This window comes from Mercurialis annua, linkage group LG8 (genome assembly GCF_937616625.2).
Source record: "Mercurialis annua linkage group LG8, ddMerAnnu1.2, whole genome shotgun sequence".
NCBI lineage: Eukaryota > Viridiplantae > Streptophyta > Magnoliopsida > Malpighiales > Euphorbiaceae > Mercurialis > Mercurialis annua.
In genome coordinates, this window is record NC_065577.1 from 15,847,433 (window position 1) to 15,860,692 (window position 13,260).

General features: G+C 32.9%; 2 protein-coding genes across 2 annotated transcripts; one reads left to right on the plus strand and one right to left on the minus strand.

Moving 5' to 3' along the window:
- Positions 1-2,403: 2,403 nt before the first annotated feature.
- LOC126661688 (protein SRG1-like) lies at positions 2,404-3,081 on the plus strand. The gene is made up of 3 exons (XM_050355548.1): positions 2,404-2,517; positions 2,582-2,650; positions 2,896-3,081. The coding sequence occupies exons 1-3, from the start codon at positions 2,404-2,406 to the stop codon at positions 3,079-3,081; spliced, it is 369 nt and encodes a 122-aa protein (XP_050211505.1).
- Positions 3,082-3,152: 71 nt separating this feature from the next.
- Positions 3,153-8,642, minus strand: LOC126659745 (myb family transcription factor PHL5-like). The gene is made up of 6 exons (XM_056104127.1): positions 8,370-8,642; positions 8,075-8,237; positions 7,542-7,618; positions 7,329-7,477; positions 4,305-4,389; positions 3,153-3,457 (listed from the first exon to the last, which is right to left on the minus strand). The coding sequence occupies exons 1-6, from the start codon at positions 8,640-8,642 to the stop codon at positions 3,338-3,340; spliced, it is 867 nt and encodes a 288-aa protein (XP_055960102.1). The 3' UTR covers positions 3,153-3,337.
- Positions 8,643-13,260: the final 4,618 nt, after the last annotated feature.

Below are 13,260 nucleotides of genomic sequence, written 5' to 3' on the forward strand. Positions count from 1 at the left end.
TTATTTTTAATAAATAAATATTGTTAATTATTAAATATTTTTTTGTTAATTAATATTTTTTTAATAAAATAGGACTTTTAGCGATGGATAATTTAATCCGTCGCTAAAATTTAGACATTAGCGACGGATTAAACTATCTGTCGCTAATTGATATACTTTTAGCGACGGATTCTAAAATCCGTCGCTAAAAGTGCATTTTTTTTTGGCGGGATGAATCCCGCCAATTTTTAGTAGGATTTAGCGACGGATATAAAATCCGTCGCTAAATCCGTCGGTAATCTTCATTTTAGCGACGGATTTAAAATCCGTCGCTAAAATCCGTCGCGATTAAGCAGTTTTCTAGTAGTGATCATCAGTTAACAACATACTAGTCTTAATGTACTATTAAGACTAGGGATAGATGGAATACAATTCTTTTATAAAACCTAAGGGTTCTACTATCAAGTCACATACTTGATGACCTTAGAAAGAATTAACCATTCAAATATTTTAATCATAATATAAAATGATAAAAACTGCCAATCAATAAATAACAAAACGATAAACCTAATACATGGTCAAACATGATTGACCTAGTGCATATCACTAACAATAACTTATAGTCATCATGAGGAAACAAGGTCTAAATAGCATGTATACGTCCCTATTGAAAGAATCAAAAGTCATTACAAAAACAGCATGAATTCAATGCATTAAATAGTGTTATCATGTCAAACATAGTACAAATAGTGTAAGTTTACTAATTACCTTTTGTTTATCTTTCATAAAGCACTATTCATGGTATTGTAGATAGGCACCGCCGATTTTCCTTGGTCTCCCAATCAACTACATACCATGCTATCAGGTACGTGCAATCATTTACATCACTCCTTACTGCCGTAAGTAGCTGTCCTCCATACAACCCTTTGAGCTAGCATCCATCAATCGATATGACTCTCCTACGACTTTCAATAAATACATCCCTAAGAAGTCTCAAACACACGTACATTTCCTCGAACACACCCTCACACCTTTTGTACATTATAGTTGAATTAGGATGTGTCGTAATTAGTTCAGGCCTCTAGCCCATCAACATTTTCAATTGTTCAACCTCATCCCCATTTAGCTTATGGAGAGCTAAATCTTTGGCCCTAAGAGCTGCTACTCTTCCTATACTAGCTTTCTGATTGGATTTTATAGCCTGCATTACGCCCCACTTAAACCCCAATTTGGATTAGCTCTGAATTGCTCCAAATATGGCTGTGCAATCCACTTGGGATTCACATTCCTAATGTTATGATCCCTAGTCCATTCATGCTTTAAGCACCCAGTTTTAATCTGGATAGTCAGGTTGTCCTTGTTCATCTTAGATGGCCATAACTTAAAGGGACATCCTTTTTGGTAATAAGCTTTGCATGTTAAATTGTCATTATTCCTAAACTTCATTACATACCTATTCTTAATCATATAGTTTCTGACAGCTTCCTTAAATTGGTAAAAATCTCTAAATTTCATCCCTACTCTAAATTCAGGGTCATCCATGTTCTCCCTATTGAACTCAAAGTACTTAGGTGTCTCTAACTCAACATCAGAATCACCTTCTAGAGCTCCTCAGAGTCTGCAATGAAGGAATCACCATCTCTAGTATTTGCATTAGCTTCACCCACAGTATTTCCATTAGTTTTTCTGTCAGCAGCTTCAATATCCTCTTCTTTCACATCACAATCATTAGACATACTATGGTCATCACTGTAGTCAGATCTTCTAAATGTCTACCCTCAGATTGATTGTCTCAACATCTACAACTTCACTCCCACACTCACCCACACCAGCATTGGCATCAAGAGCATTATCATCAGAAGCATTAGCATCAAGGGCATTGGCATGAGGGGCATCTACCTGATCCTCACCAACGTCACTGCCCTCTAAAAAATTCACACCCACTTCAATAGTAGCATGAACTTTTATCTTTTTTTCAGCATCCACACTGAGTGACATCTTGAGATCTGTTTCATTTCGGAGCCTAGTTAAACTGACATGTTCATCATCACAAACATGAAAGAACTTAAGCCTGTCTACATCCACACCTAATCCCAAAATGATGCCCATACAAAGCAGCTCGAGCAGTGATAAATTCAAAGCATTACAGTTATCTATATACCCCATTATGCGATGGCCATACCTTATAATAGGTCCAACTACTATTTTGTGCATTCATGTACGGAAGTAGGAAGAATCAGTAGTTGACATAATAAATGAAATTTAACAAAAATTAACATTGTGACTCAAAACTATCTAGATGAAATACAATTAGTATGAAATGAGTGTTTGTACTTGACAATAAAAAAACTTGATGTTCAAAGAGACAAATAGACAATTAACAAAAGATAAATTAGGGGGATTGCAGTTTCAATAATAAAATTCATGGCCATGATGCTTGAGCTTATGGATGAGTATCACAGATTTTATCAGGATTATCAAGAAGGCAATTTTGATTTGAGGCTTAATTTTCATCCACCTTGTCCTCAACCTAATAAAGTTATTGAAATTATGCCTTATGCAGATATGTCTGATATTACTCTGTTACTTTATTGCAAAAAAGGTACCAGGATTACGGGTTCTAAAAGATGGTCAATGGGTTTATGTCGAGCAAATTGATGGCGCCATTGTTGTAAATTTTGGCTAGATTATACAGGTATGTATCTTTATTTATTTGTTAAATTGCATAGAAACTGAAACGCTCAAACAGAAAATGACAAATTGACATTTTTATAAGAATATACTATGAATAAAATGAAGTTTTGTAGTTTCAGAAACAATTAAACATAAGATTCGACGAGTTTTCGTGCAACATAATCTACTGATATAGAAAATTAAGAAGTTTGAATATAGATGATTATATAGTAAATGATGCAGATAATGAGCAATGGAATATACAAAGTTCCAGAGTATAGAGCAGTGGTAAACAAATTGAAAGAAAGGGTTTTTGTAGTTACCTTATGTTATCCTAACTCATCTTTAACCGTTGGTCCTGCCAAACAACTTACACAGACAGGAAATCTAGACGTTTCATTCATTGAGCTTTTACAATCGGCATCTTGACGTTTCATTCATCGATAGCCTCAAGATAAGTGTAATAGTAGAGTTCTTCAAATATCGTATGATGAGTGTAATTGTAAGGTACATAGTAAATTCCCAAATAGTTCAGTCATACATCACTTGACATAATTTAATTATTAGCACTTCTAAGTCGAAAGAGAAAGATTTAATGTGTCAGAGTGTAGAGTAAAAAGCATGATTCTATTAATTTTAAACATGAATAAGATCATTGTGATGTATGCTTATATATGTATTCTTTCTATTTAGGCTCATTTTCTTGGAAGAGAATGACAGTGTTGTCTGTATTTAGTTGCTGCTCTAACATCTGCTTCAGCTGTTTCCCTTGTTCTTCGATTCTCAACTGTAAATTTCTTTGTATCTGAAATACAATAAAACACTCAAATTATATCATCATAGACGGTTGTTTGTCAGGACGATTTTTAAAAAACTATTTTACCGTCTTTCTATCAGTCAAAAATTTCATATCCCTAGTGGATAGTTAGGACTTTTCTTTTTATTTTATGGTTGTTCGTCCTTTGCCGTATGGATATTTGACGGATAGTCATACTTTATTCTCATAATATTGTAAATGAATTGCACGTTTTAGGAAAAGATGTAATAGAGTAATAAAAATGGTTCATTAGTACCATTTTAAAAAGTTTAAAAGCTAGATTGGACCGAGTTCGAGTTAAAGGGTATAATTATTTCTAGCATAAACGTTGGGATTTTTTTTGCAAATTTTCCCAAGTTTTAAATTCACTATAAATTTTGAATAATAGACACGAGGAATACACAAACTTTCACTATATTTCATTTTGGTTAACAAACAATGTTTTTTTTTTCATTTTGGCTATTAAACTTTAATTTCTTTTTCATTTGGTTATCAAACTCTAATTTCTTTTCAATTTGGATACCAAACTTATTTTGTTCTTTAATTTGGTTACAAAATTCAGTTGCCACATCATATTTTTGACACCTAAAAACCTCAATTGAACAAATTTAAATTTTAGTAAAAAAAATGAAAAAACAAAGTTCGTTAACCAAAATGAAATATAGCGAAAGTTTGGATACGTTTAGTATTTATTATCCTTAAATTTAAAACACTTAAACTGTCCCCGGAAATTCCAATTAAATGGTTCAATTCGTACGATTGAATAGCGATGAGTTTGTTTTTTGTTGGGTAAAAGTCAAATAATCTACCGAAAACAAAAGAAGAATGCTATAACCTCCAATTGTTCGTAGATCCGCCTTTGGACGTCAAGCTGCAGTTTGAGTGTTTCTACTATCTGAAAGCCGCTGCAGAGCAAAAAAAAAGGTTTATCATTATTCAAAAATATGAAATATTATTATGATACCTTCAAGAGTGAGTTAGGACATATAACATGCGTTACGTTTTTGGATGAGCACTTGATATTAGATTTGTAACATTTGGGTCACATTTTCCTGAAAACCAAATACATGTTGATGAGTGGTTAATATAGAAATGTCATTTTCTCTTTTAAAATGTATGTAACATGATACAATACAAACAAATGAATGAGAACACCACGAGGACACCTGTTCTTATTGGGAAATGAATAAAAAGATAATTTAATCTTCATAAATAGCTTTTCTTCTAAAAACATTTCATTAAAAGTCTCAAGTATTTTTATTGTGATTAAATACTTATGAGTTCAAATTTTTTTTGTTTGACATAAGAAAATTTTCATATTAAATATTTATGAGTAAAATTTTAATTCATCCAAAACACTAACTAACCAAATCAATTTTGTTTAGATGGTTTGGTATAAATTATTTTTAGTGTTTATTTGGAAAAAATTACACAAATAATTCATTAATTACAAATATATGTTGAGTGACCGTATTTCTTTCATTAATGCTAATTTTCGGTTTAAATCATATAGCTAATAAGGACATTTATTTACACCTTATATCCATCTGGTATTTAAAAGTTGTAAAGACATGTGACAATAAAAATGTAACATGTGTCCTTTGTGTGTAAGACGCGTTAATGCGTCAGACGCGTCATTTTTTATTTTTAGGATACATGTGAATGTGGGGACTGATATATATATATATATAATGATTTCTATAGGACATTCACCATAACATGTGCTCGTTTTTACGTTTCGCCCTAAGAGCTCCATTGTCAAAAGGATTTTCTAATACATAATGGGCACACAACACTTAGGTATTTGGTACCCTAAGAGAAATTCCTTTGACTTTGTATCTTATTTGAATATAGGCTATGTTGATAGTGTGATTGATCAAAAGAGTACTTCAGGTACTTGTCAATTCCTAGCCAATTGTCTTGTTACTTAGCATAGTAAAAAACAAATGTTGGTTGCCTTATCCACGGCCGAAGCCGAATATTTAGCCAGTGGTAGTTGTTGCACCAAAGTGCTTTCGAAAAGAAAATCCTTCAAAGACTATGAAATTGTTGTTTGATCATGTCCCTCTTAAGTATGATAGCACTAGTGCGATCAAGTTTTTTTAAGAACCCAACCCCATCAAACAATCTAGTTTTTTAAATACAACATGCTTAATATTCCGTGTTTAGTCGTATCACCATGCTTATGCGATTTTTGTGTTGGATTAAGCATGTTAATTTAATGGAGCTTTTATGTTGTATCTAAAATCAAATGAATTATGATCAATTGTTTATCATTTGATATCAATTATTGTTCTTTTATTTGATATCAGAGTTTGTATGCATTTCGGTTTTAAAGAACTCGAATTTATTAAAAAAAAACCACCAACGTTTACGCCCTTTAACTTGTTTTCGCAACCACGAATTATTCAAAAAACTAGCAGAAACATATACTTCTTGGTTTGTGGCCGCGAACCAAGTGACCTTTAAAAAATTAAATTTCAAAACTATGAGGTTGCGAACCTTAGTTAGCGGGCGCGAATAGTGCAGTTTTTTAGAAACAATACCCGTTTATAGCCGTTTTATGTCATTTAATGGTCAAAAATATATTTTTTTGACTGTTGTCCTCCTTTTTCAACCCTATAGATACCTCATATGCATAATCAAATGATTTACAACTATTCTAACATTTTTCCTTTTGATTCTAAAGAATTTTAGTCTATGTTTCACTCATTCTCCATCACTTTCACCATATTTCACACATTCATTCTTCAATCTTCATGGAGACCTTAAGAAACATGCAACAAAGGCAAAAACACTTAGAAAACGAGATATATTGTGAGAAATTCTCCGTTTAGCGATAAAAAAATTCGTCGCTAAAAGCGGGATTTCCGTCTCTAAATCAGATTAGCGATGGATTAACGCTAATTTATCGACGGATTAACGATTTTTATTTTATTTTTTAAACTTAAGAAAAATAAATTATTTTTTTTAATTAAATTGTAAAAACTATTCATTGTAAATTATTATTTAATTCATCGATCACCCGATAGTTCAGCCACCGTCTCCCACATGAGCCTCTTTAATCCTCATGTTTTTCAACACTTAACTTCATCTTAACCAGTTCAAATTATTCTTATATATCTATGCATATTATATTTAACTTATAAATAAAAAGGACAAATTATTACTTTCCGCAGTTTACTCGTGTATTTCGAAATAATTATTTATTTATTTTTTAAAATTATTTTATTTAATTATTTTTTAATAATATTTTAAAAAATATAATAATTTTTTGGGTTATTTTCATAAAAAAAACACTACCTTTATATTTATTTTAATCGCGACCTTTAAGTATTGCTATATAAAACCATGACCTTTTATTTTTTTTTCCAAATCTATCATTTCGGTGTATTTTTGTTGACTAAATTCTTCATTAAACCATTGATGAAAGGTCTAAATTATAAATTAATACCAAATATTATTATTTTTTTAGTTAGAGCATGTAGAATTAGTAATTTTTAGTCAAAAAAATCAAACTAAATTTTACTTTGGTGATAGATTTGAAACAAAATGAAGGGTCGTGCCTTTAAATGCCAACTTTTAAAGATCGTGATTAAAATGAAATTTTGTGTAAAAATCATGATTTTTCATGATTTTTTTTGTGTAAAGGTCATGATTTTTTAATTATGAAATAAACTCTTCTTTATCTTCTCGAAATTATCCGCAAGAGTCTTAATTAGCAACTATTCAACTCTTTCTCTTGGATCTAATATAATATCTGAATCATGATTGAGGTTCAGGTTTTGATATCATAAGTACATTCGTCCTAAATATATATTGCGCTTCTATTTCAATAGACCAATGAGTTTATTCATACCCGGAATTATGCAATTGAAGCAATGCAGTTAGATTCATTGATGAAAAGAAAACAAAGAAAATGAATATAATGTAAGGGAAAAAAGAAAATAAGTAGGAAAGGAATATACCTTGTGTTGATTCCGGCGTATATCTAGCAATGCGATATTTCTGTAAAAAGAATTAAATGTTATCATCAACTACATGTATATGAATATATGATGATCAGTAATACCTGCAAGTGACTTTTGATATGGAAGATTGTTAATCCTTCAACACCCATCAACTTAAGAATCAACTTTGGAGTAGCCTCTACACACAAAAGTACTCTAATTAATCATCAATCATATTCGGGTTAATTCCATAAAAATTCACGACCTTTACACGAAGTTTCATTTTAGTCACGATCTTTAAAAGTTGGCATATAAAGGCACGACGTTTCATTTTGTTTCAAATCCATTAAAATAAAATTCGGTGTAGTTTTTCCGATTAAAAATTACTAATCCTACATACTCTAACCGAAAGACAATAATATTTGGTGTCAATTTATACTTTGCGTTTTTCATTAATGGTTTAATGAAGAACTTAATCAACAAAAATACATTGAAATGATATATTTGGAAAAAAAATGAAAGGCCATGTTTTTATATGGCAACTTTTAAAAGTCGTGATTAAAATGAAACTCCGTGTAAAACTCATGACTTTTTATGGAATTAATAACCCATCATATTCATTGCTTCATATGACTATTATTGAGTCACGACTTACTTTCAGCTCCCCCAAGTCGATTCACGCATTCGACAAATCTTTTGTGAAGATCATGAGTCCATCTGATGCGTGTTTTACACGCTACTGTTGCACCTAAGCAAGAATATGAAGGCTTCCTTGAAGTTGGTTTTGTAAATTCTATACTGAATGAGTGATAACCAAGCTGCAATAATATAATAAGTTTATGAATTAAACACTAAATCAATTGAACTCTCAAGAAACAAGGATATATATGAGATTTGAAATGGACATTTATGGATACATATCAATTCTTCACATAATCGAAATAACATACCTCTCGGTTTTCATGATTAAACGTAGCTAATTCATTCGCTGATTTCTGCAGTATTGGATGAAAGAAGTCACTTGTTCGATACAAATCTCGACATATCTTTTCTGCAGTCGGATTTTGATCGTCAAGATTAACCGGATCACTACGAGTTTCTTTAATAGGTAAGCTATTATCCGCTTCTCCAAATGCCATGCATCCTTGCATTGCAAACAACCAAGAAGTTGGTGGATGGAGATCATTGTTGGAGGCTCCTTCAGATGGGAAGTATAGTCCCATATTGTGTTCCAAAAGAGAGCTTTTCAATTTACAACACTCATTTTTTAATAATGACTCGGAACTTTTCAATTTCTATTATATATTATATATAGAGAGAGAGAGATAATAAAATATATATGCATATCCTCATCAGATGAACTTCAACATTAAAATAAACTTTCTGCAGCTTTTCCTTTCTTTATTTCTTGATGGACCCAAGAGAGTTGGTGTTTAATTTATAGTTTTGAAGATAGAAAATATATTTGAGAGGCATAAAATGTTTATATATATATATAAATTATCGGTAGTATTATTAAGCACAACGAAGTACGTAGTGGGAGGTAAAGAAACAAAATACAGCGAACTAATGAATGTCCGTAAAGCAATTTAAAATTTCAAAAATGTTAGTTCCCGAATAAAAAAAACGCTATTAAAAAGTCTATAGAAAACTACCGATCTGCAAATGCAACTAAAAACAAGACTCTCAATCTCCTGGATTTCATACTCGAAAACTCTTCTATTTCTAGCTTTCCAATTAAAGCAGATCATAAAATGTTAATAAGAGAGAGACATAATAATACAGCATGCATGAATCTTTTCTGCATCACATCTTTTGTACAAAACACTTGGTTTAAGCTCAAATGAGGGTTAAAATATTTATTCACTCTTCAAGTTTAATAGGGATATCAAACTCTATAGATCATTAGACTTTACTCAAATTACATAAAGATCACTAAAAAAAATTTTGTTACAAAATGATCATTGAACTATACTTTTTACTACGAAAATGTTTATGTTGTTACAAAAACAACACTAAACTTTTCGTGAATTACAAAAATGTCACTAGATAATACCTCTTATTACAAAAAGGTCATTGAACTATGTTCCTTTTTGTAAATTTGGCTTGCCACGTAAGCAAAAATGTTGCATTTTTGCTTAAAACGCAACGTTTTAAATGGCTGAACCCCTTTGTAATAAAAGTTATAGTTCAATGACTATTTTGTAACAAAAGTGTTTTTAGTGACCTTTCTGTAATTTGAGGAAATCTTAGTGATCTACAGAGTTTAATATCCAGTTTAATAGACATTCGCAAGCAAAAATATGTTCGGGACATGGGCGGAATCAGCGCTTGCCCATGATTACAAAAAAATCCTTGAACTATTTTTATAAAAACATATTAGTTAGGTATGAATTTTTGTATTATTAGCCCCTCTCAAATTTTTTCCTTCAAAAATACCTCTTTCTTTTAATTTTTCCTTAAATAGATACATTAAAATTAATATTTATAAAATTGTTCGCCGCCCCACCTATAGTTCGATTCTAGCTTCGCCCTTGAGAGATAAGGTATCTACTGTTAGCTTGAATTTTTGGATAATTTAATTATTTGAGACAAATTAACTAAATTCTAGAAAAAAATTAAATAAAATAAAGAATAAAGGTCTCAAGTTAATCAAGTGTTGATGAATTAAATGTGGAAAGCTTCATAAAGAAGAGTGTCTTTATATGTGGATATGGAAAGTTCATAATCCTTTTCAATAGATCCAAAATGGATAGGGATGAACAATGCATAATACATTTTGATGCCTCCAAAGCTCAAATAACTTCAAGAGGTTGTCAATGTAAAAATGTAACTTCAATGTGGATGACAAAAATTAGAAAGAAAAAAAGATCTATGTGACAATGCAGGCCTAATTATTGTTCTGTCAAAAGACCTTATCTTGTCTCTTATTTGATTTCTTACGATGATAACTTCCAAAATCATGTTGTTTTAGTAATTAGTCTGGGTTATTCCAGCCCGTAATTTTCCATATTTAATTGGCATAATGCAAATTTAGATTCTTACATTGTTACACTTTCAACAACAGAGTCTCTGTACTAATTAAAATGTTCACATTGGACTACTATACTCATTGTGTTTTGTATGGACGAAAATAGACTGAAAAAAATTAAAAGTTTTAATTGAATGAAATTAATAGTGTGGAAACCTAATGTCAACGTTGTCTAATGCATAAAATCAATCGTTGTAAGAGCATTTTTAATGGACTCTTTAAAATTGACAAACTCTTTAATTTAAAGAGTGTCAATAAATTAGAAGTCCAATGGACTAAGTTCTTCCGATTTTTGTGGAGCTTTCTCTTTACCCTAGTTTTCTAGAGTTAGGGTTTTTTTCTCTTCCTTGTGAAGATTTGCTATCGGATAATCGATTCTGATGCGCCCTTTTCACATGCGTCTAGCCCTTTCGTCTTCGTGGAGTCTTTTGAGGTCTAGATGGAGGAAGGTCTTGTTGAAGCATGCGCACAATTGCGCTTAACTGAGGAGGAACAACTTACTATTACGCTGGAAGATGTTGTTGATGACAACGTTGTTGAGAAAGCTGAACTCAGTCTGGTGGGTAAGCTTTTGACGCAGAAACCATACAACTTGAACCATATGAAAAACGCTTTGGCGAGTGCTTGGAGCCTGTCAAAAGGGTTTAACATGAAGGATATTTTTTGTGTGTGAGTTTGCTGCAAAGAACGACAAGTTAAGAATATTGAGGGAGGGTCAGTGGAATTTCTATAATCAACTTATTCTTCTCGAACCCATGTTCGGAAACATGCAACCCAATAACATGACTCTAAAACATTGTCCTATATGGGTTAGAATCTACAATCTCCCGATGAGCTGCAGAGGGAAAGCTGCGCTGAGCCAAATTGGTTCGAAGCTAGGTCGTGTTCTGGAGGTCGATGGTGAAAGTGGAGGGTACAACCGGTTTGAGGTCGATGGTGAAAGTAGAGACTTCTGCCAATTTCTCTTCGTGAGCTATTACCGAAGGAAGTGTTGGAGCCGTTAACCGAGCTGGATATCTTCTTTTGTGAATTAACCTCCACGTCTCTAACAGAGAAAGATTTAGAACGTATGAGGCTGGAAATCCCAAAGATATTATGCAAGCTGGAACGTATTTTTCCGCCCAGCTTTTTTGACTCCATGGAACATCTACCCGTACATCTACCGTACAAAGCTGTGATGGCAGTAGTATCGCTGGATGTACCCATTTGAAAGGTAATATTACTGAAATTTCTAAATTATGTGTATCAGTATATTAACATGTAATGTTTATTAACTGTGGCATGTGGAATCAGATATTTGAGAAAACCGAAAAAAAAAATCAGCAATATAGGGAGGGTGGAAGGAAGCATCAGTAGCGCATACTTAAATGAAGAAACCGCAAAAATTGCAGCTTATTACTTTTCAGAAGGTGTCCCAATGATACCTGAGCGGCTGCAAAGAAATGAAGTTTGTGACATTGAAGTCGACGACGATGTTGACAGACTATCTATTTTCAAGCCGCACGGGCAATCAGTGGGTGCTTGCTGCAAGAGATATCTTGAAGAGGCTGAGATTGTTGCTGCCCGCACATATGTTCTGTTGAATTGTTCAAAAATTGAAAACTACAGAAAGTAAGCTTTGATACTGCTGTCAATGTAATTAACAATAATGATTCAGCTTCTAATTATTGTTTTCTTCTTAACTAAAGGGTTTTCGAAGGCGAGTTGCGGAAAGGAAACCTCGATATCAGCACCTCGCAAATTAAAGCGAAGTTTGAGAGTGACTTTGCTTACTGGTTTCAACAATATGTAAGTATTTTACAAAATATATTTTGATTCTTTCAATAAAAAAGTTCGGATTTATAATACACTTTTACGCTACAGGTTCAAGATCCAACTGTCTGTGCTAATCCATTCATTGTCAGTCTCGCTAAAGGACCTCTTATATCAGTCAGAACATTTAAGGGGAACCATGTAAATGGATTAAAGTTTCAGACTCAAGCTTATGTGGAGGAACAACTTACGATGAATAGTGGAGTCTGCGTGAAGGGAACTCAATATTTCGATAGCGAAAATGACTTTTATGGATTTCTGACAGACATAATTGAGTTAGAGTATCCGGCGCTTCCAATGAAAACGACTGTCTTATTTAAATGCGAGTGGTTCGGCCCAGCGCAAAATTCTGGCACAATTAGTAATAAAAAATACAACATTATGGGTATTTATAACAGAAAGAGATACAATAAGTATGAACCATTCATCTTAGCCGAACATGCCGACCAAGTTCATTACCTGCCATATCCGAGTAAAAGAAGGGATAAATTAAATTGGTGGGCAGTTTGCAGGATAAAAGCGCGATCAGAACTTGACATGCCCGAGGGGATTATCCCGGCCTTTCAAGATGAGATAGAAGAAAATCCTCTCGTTGTTGCAACCGACGACAATCCGACATATTTGGCTGATCAAACTGGAGAAGCTGAAGAAGATGCATTGTTCGTGCCTCCTGAACAAGAAACAGAAAATGAGTTCATCTCATCCCTATTCCTGGCGATGACGATGTTGCTGAGGAGCAGTAGCAGTGCACCTGTTCAACCTTGGCAGCTGCGTAAGCCTGGAAAGCCCCCGGCTGTTCTGGACGACCAGGGTACGGCGAGGGTTCACCCGGACCCTACCACGTATGATTACAATTTAGTTCTTAATGTGTGTATTGTAATATGTATATATACTGAACTATGCTTATAAAATCACAGGACGATGTTGATCGACTCTGGGCTTGTTTCACGGGCTATGCGGGAGATTTTTAGGAAGTGCTGGTTCGATAATGGAACAGC

What these genes read in the sequence shown, in the direction of transcription:
- LOC126661688 (XM_050355548.1), top strand. Translation starts at nt 2,404, where the DNA reads ATGGCCATGATGCTTGAGCTTATGGATGAGTATCACAGATTTTATCAG. An exon ending in CTTGTCCTCAACCTAATAAA is followed by an intron (nt 2,518 to 2,581) that starts GTTATTGAAATT and finishes ATTGCAAAAAAG; the next exon opens with GTACCAGGATTACGGGTTCT. An exon ending in AAATTGATGGCGCCATTGTT is followed by an intron (nt 2,651 to 2,895) that starts GTAAATTTTGGC and finishes TAAATGATGCAG; the next exon opens with ATAATGAGCAATGGAATATA.
- LOC126659745 (XM_056104127.1), bottom strand. Translation starts at nt 8,642, where the DNA reads ATGGGACTATACTTCCCATCTGAAGGAGCCTCCAACAATGATCTCCAT. An exon ending in TCGACTTGGGGGAGCTGAAA is followed by an intron (nt 7,619 to 8,074) that starts GTAAGTCGTGAC and finishes TTTTGTGTGTAG; the next exon opens with AGGCTACTCCAAAGTTGATT. An exon ending in CTTCAATTGCATAATTCCGG is followed by an intron (nt 4,390 to 7,328) that starts GTATGAATAAAC and finishes TGATAAACCTTT; the next exon opens with TTTTTTGCTCTGCAGCGGCT.